The 3,006-nt window shown below is 42.6% G+C and overlaps 1 protein-coding gene across 3 annotated transcripts in view; it reads left to right on the top strand.

Annotated features, from left to right (window-relative positions):
• The window catches only part of LOC101862905 (harmonin), a gene marked incomplete at its 3' end in the record, with an annotated part of 69,360 nt that overhangs the window by 20,253 nt on the left and 46,101 nt on the right, over positions 1-3,006 (top strand). For all 3 annotated transcript variants that reach the window (XM_035972855.1, XM_005110334.3, XM_013089115.2), the window contains 1 exon segment: positions 2,544-2,611. In XM_035972855.1, the coding sequence (XP_035828748.1) occupies positions 2,556-2,611 (56 nt within the window). In that variant the 5' untranslated portion in view covers positions 2,544-2,555.

The following is a 3,006-nucleotide window of genomic DNA, read 5'->3' as shown; positions in this document are numbered from 1 at the left end:
TACTCTCTTGTAACACCTCTAATCTTCTGGCGCTCATATGACCCTATGCAGTTGCGAGGGCCGTAAAACCTCTACTAAGACTAAAACTAAATCTTTCCAAGCGATTGGTTTGAGGGTGGAACTGGTAGGTCCAACTTTGTTTCTTTCCCCACTGTTACTGTTGTCCATCTGTTTTCCTTTTTTGTGGCTCCGAAGCCGTTATTTTGTTGGTGTGCTTCTCCTTACTCCAACTTCGCTTATCTCTTGATCCCAGTGTCGCTGTAGATGGTTGGAGGGTGTCACTGGTTAAGATTCGGCTGGTTTTCTTTTCCTCTTTTCCTTTTTTTGTATCTGTGTTACTTCCTGTCTAACATCTAGGCCTACGCCCTTATCTCTCCTTCTTTTCTTTGTATGTTACTCGAGTAACGCGTCTTATCTTTGGCACTTATAATTATGATGACCTATTTGTATTGCAAGTACTGTAAAACTCAGACTAAAACTAAGTGGGAGGTTGGTGGGTACTCTGGTGGGATTTGCTCCTTCTTTACTATCAAATATCTCTCTTCCTTATCTCTCCTGTTTTTATTTTTTTTAAATTTGTTACTCTTTTAGATGGTGCGGTGGTGGAGCGATTAGTGTGCTCGTCTCCGAAGCGGAAAGTCCGGGTTGGAGCCTCAGTTCGGACACTGATTTTTTTCGCCCTCTTCCTGCCCACCCAGCAGTAATGGGTACCTGACTTTGAGTTGGGGAAGTAAAGGCGGCGTGGAAAGGAACTGGCCACCCTACCACAATATTATGCCGAAGGCCCAGGAAGTTGTCTCGCTAACAATTAAGGCAATCCCCAATGTCCGGATCGGATGCGGGAACAACTTAGTCTTGGGCACTTTTTGACCCAATTTTATTGCAAGTGCTGTAAAACAAAGATTAAAACAAAACTAAAATGCAGAAAACGTCAGTTCTATTCCCATGTTGCGAGGGGGTTTTTTTGTTCGAGTATTCCCTGTTTGCTGGGAAGTTATCCCTCTCAGCCCATGTTAGCCCTCACTGGCGTGGGTGGTTGGCGGGTGCTCTTGTGTGGTTTGCTTCTTCTTTCCTATCAAACATCTGTCGTCCTTATCTCCCCTTCTTTTTTATGTTTATTACTCTCTTGTAACACCTCTAATCTTCTGGCACTCGTATGACCTTATGCAATTGCGAGCGCCGTAAAACCTCTATTAAAACTAAACTAGCCCTCACTGGTAGGGGGAAGCAGTCCACCGCCTAAATGACGTAAATAATGTCAATGGGTGCATAACATGACTATGATTACAATTGAAGGGCACAGGGGAAAAACGACATTAGTCACAAACTGGAAATTGTGAGGGTGCCAATTTTAAAATATTGTGGACTCATAACTTCATATTTGTTTGACTGAAGGTGTATTGTTAAGTGTTGTTGAATGGGAAATCACAACTGAAAGAGCTGCGGAGCTGGCCTATCATAGAAAACTGCATCTCCCCTCGACGCTTAACAGCAACAGAGGATGAAAAAGTAAAAGTAAAGTAAGTAAGTAAAGAATGGGAAATCTAGTGACAATAATCAACCAACAGTTGAACAGAAAAACAGTTATGAGTCAACAAGTTTTCCAAATTGGTACAACAGAAAAACAGTTATGAGTCAACAAGTTTTCCAAATTGGTACTCTCACGATTTTCAGTTTGTGACTACCGTCGTTTTTCCCCATGTAGTCTTCTTGTCATCACAGGGTCACTGTGGGTGGGTGGAAGGTGCCACTGGTAGCCAATACTTTGTTTCTTTCCCACTGTTTTGCTTTTTCCTTGCTCTAAATAGCTATCATAACTCATCGTGTGGGTGTGCTGTGTGATTCTCTTTACTCAAACTCCAGCTCCCAAGGTCTCTGCAGTGGGTGGTTGGCGGGTGCTCTGGTGTGGTTTGCTTCTTCTTTCCTATGAAACATCTATCGTCCTTATCTCCCCTTCTTCTTTTTTATGTTTGTTACTCTCTTGTAACACCTCTAATCCTCTGGCACTCATATGACCTAATGCAGTTGCGAGCGCCGTAAAACCTCTACTAAACTAAAAAAAAGGTCTCTGCAGAAGGTCTGGGCCGATACAAGGGGCAGTTCCTGCTCCTGTGTCTTTTCTTTTCTTTTCCCCTGCTACTTTTCTGTATCTGTAACTTTTTCCTTTCTGTAGATGTTGTTGATGTGTGGGTGTGCTTCTTGTCACTCGTGGGTGGTTGGTGGGTGGTTTGATGTCATTTGCTTCTTCTTTTCTACCGAACATCTATCGTCCTTATCGCTCCTCCTTCTTTTATTTATATGTTACAGTCTATGAATGCCTGTAATCTTCATCACCTATGTGACGTAATTGTGTTGCTAGTGCCATAAAACTCGTACTAAAAATTTTTCAAAAAATAAAAAACCATGAAACCCGAATTCCTTCTTTTCCCCTGTTACTTTTGTGAATCTGTTACTTTTTGAATATTTCCTTGCTGTCAGTGCCAGTTATTGTGTCGATTTGCTCCTCTTAAATCATTGTAGTTTTCTGTACTGTGTGTTCCCAGGTGAGAGAACTGATGCCCTCTGAACATGAGAGGGACACACTGTTTGAGGCTCTACGTCGCTACCAGTCGTGAGTAGGGCAGCTGTTGAACCCCCTGGTGTTACCTCTCTGTCTGTCTGTCTGTGTGTCTGTCTGTCTGTGTGTCTGTCTGTCTGTCTGTCTGTCTGTCTGTCTGTCTGTCTGTCTGTCTGTCTGTGAAACTCCCTGTGTTACGTCTCTGTCTGTCTGTCTGTCTGTCTGTCTGTGAACCCCTCTGTGTTACGTCTCTGTCTGTCTGTCTGTCTGTCTGTGAACCCATGTGTTACGTCTCTGTCTGTCTGTCTGATATAGAAAATATCTATCTGTTGGTGTCACCAAAACTTTAATAACATCACTTATATTGTCAAGGATTGATTATTGCAATTCCTTACTGGCTGGTGTACCTGATGAACAGTTACAACAACTACAAAGAGTACAAAATATTG

Source organism: Aplysia californica, unplaced genomic scaffold (genome assembly GCF_000002075.1).
Source record: "Aplysia californica isolate F4 #8 unplaced genomic scaffold, AplCal3.0 scaffold00877, whole genome shotgun sequence".
Lineage (NCBI taxonomy): Eukaryota > Metazoa > Mollusca > Gastropoda > Aplysiida > Aplysiidae > Aplysia > Aplysia californica.
The sequence above is the reverse complement of the archived record's forward strand: the minus strand, read 5'-3'. Positions and strand labels throughout refer to the sequence as shown.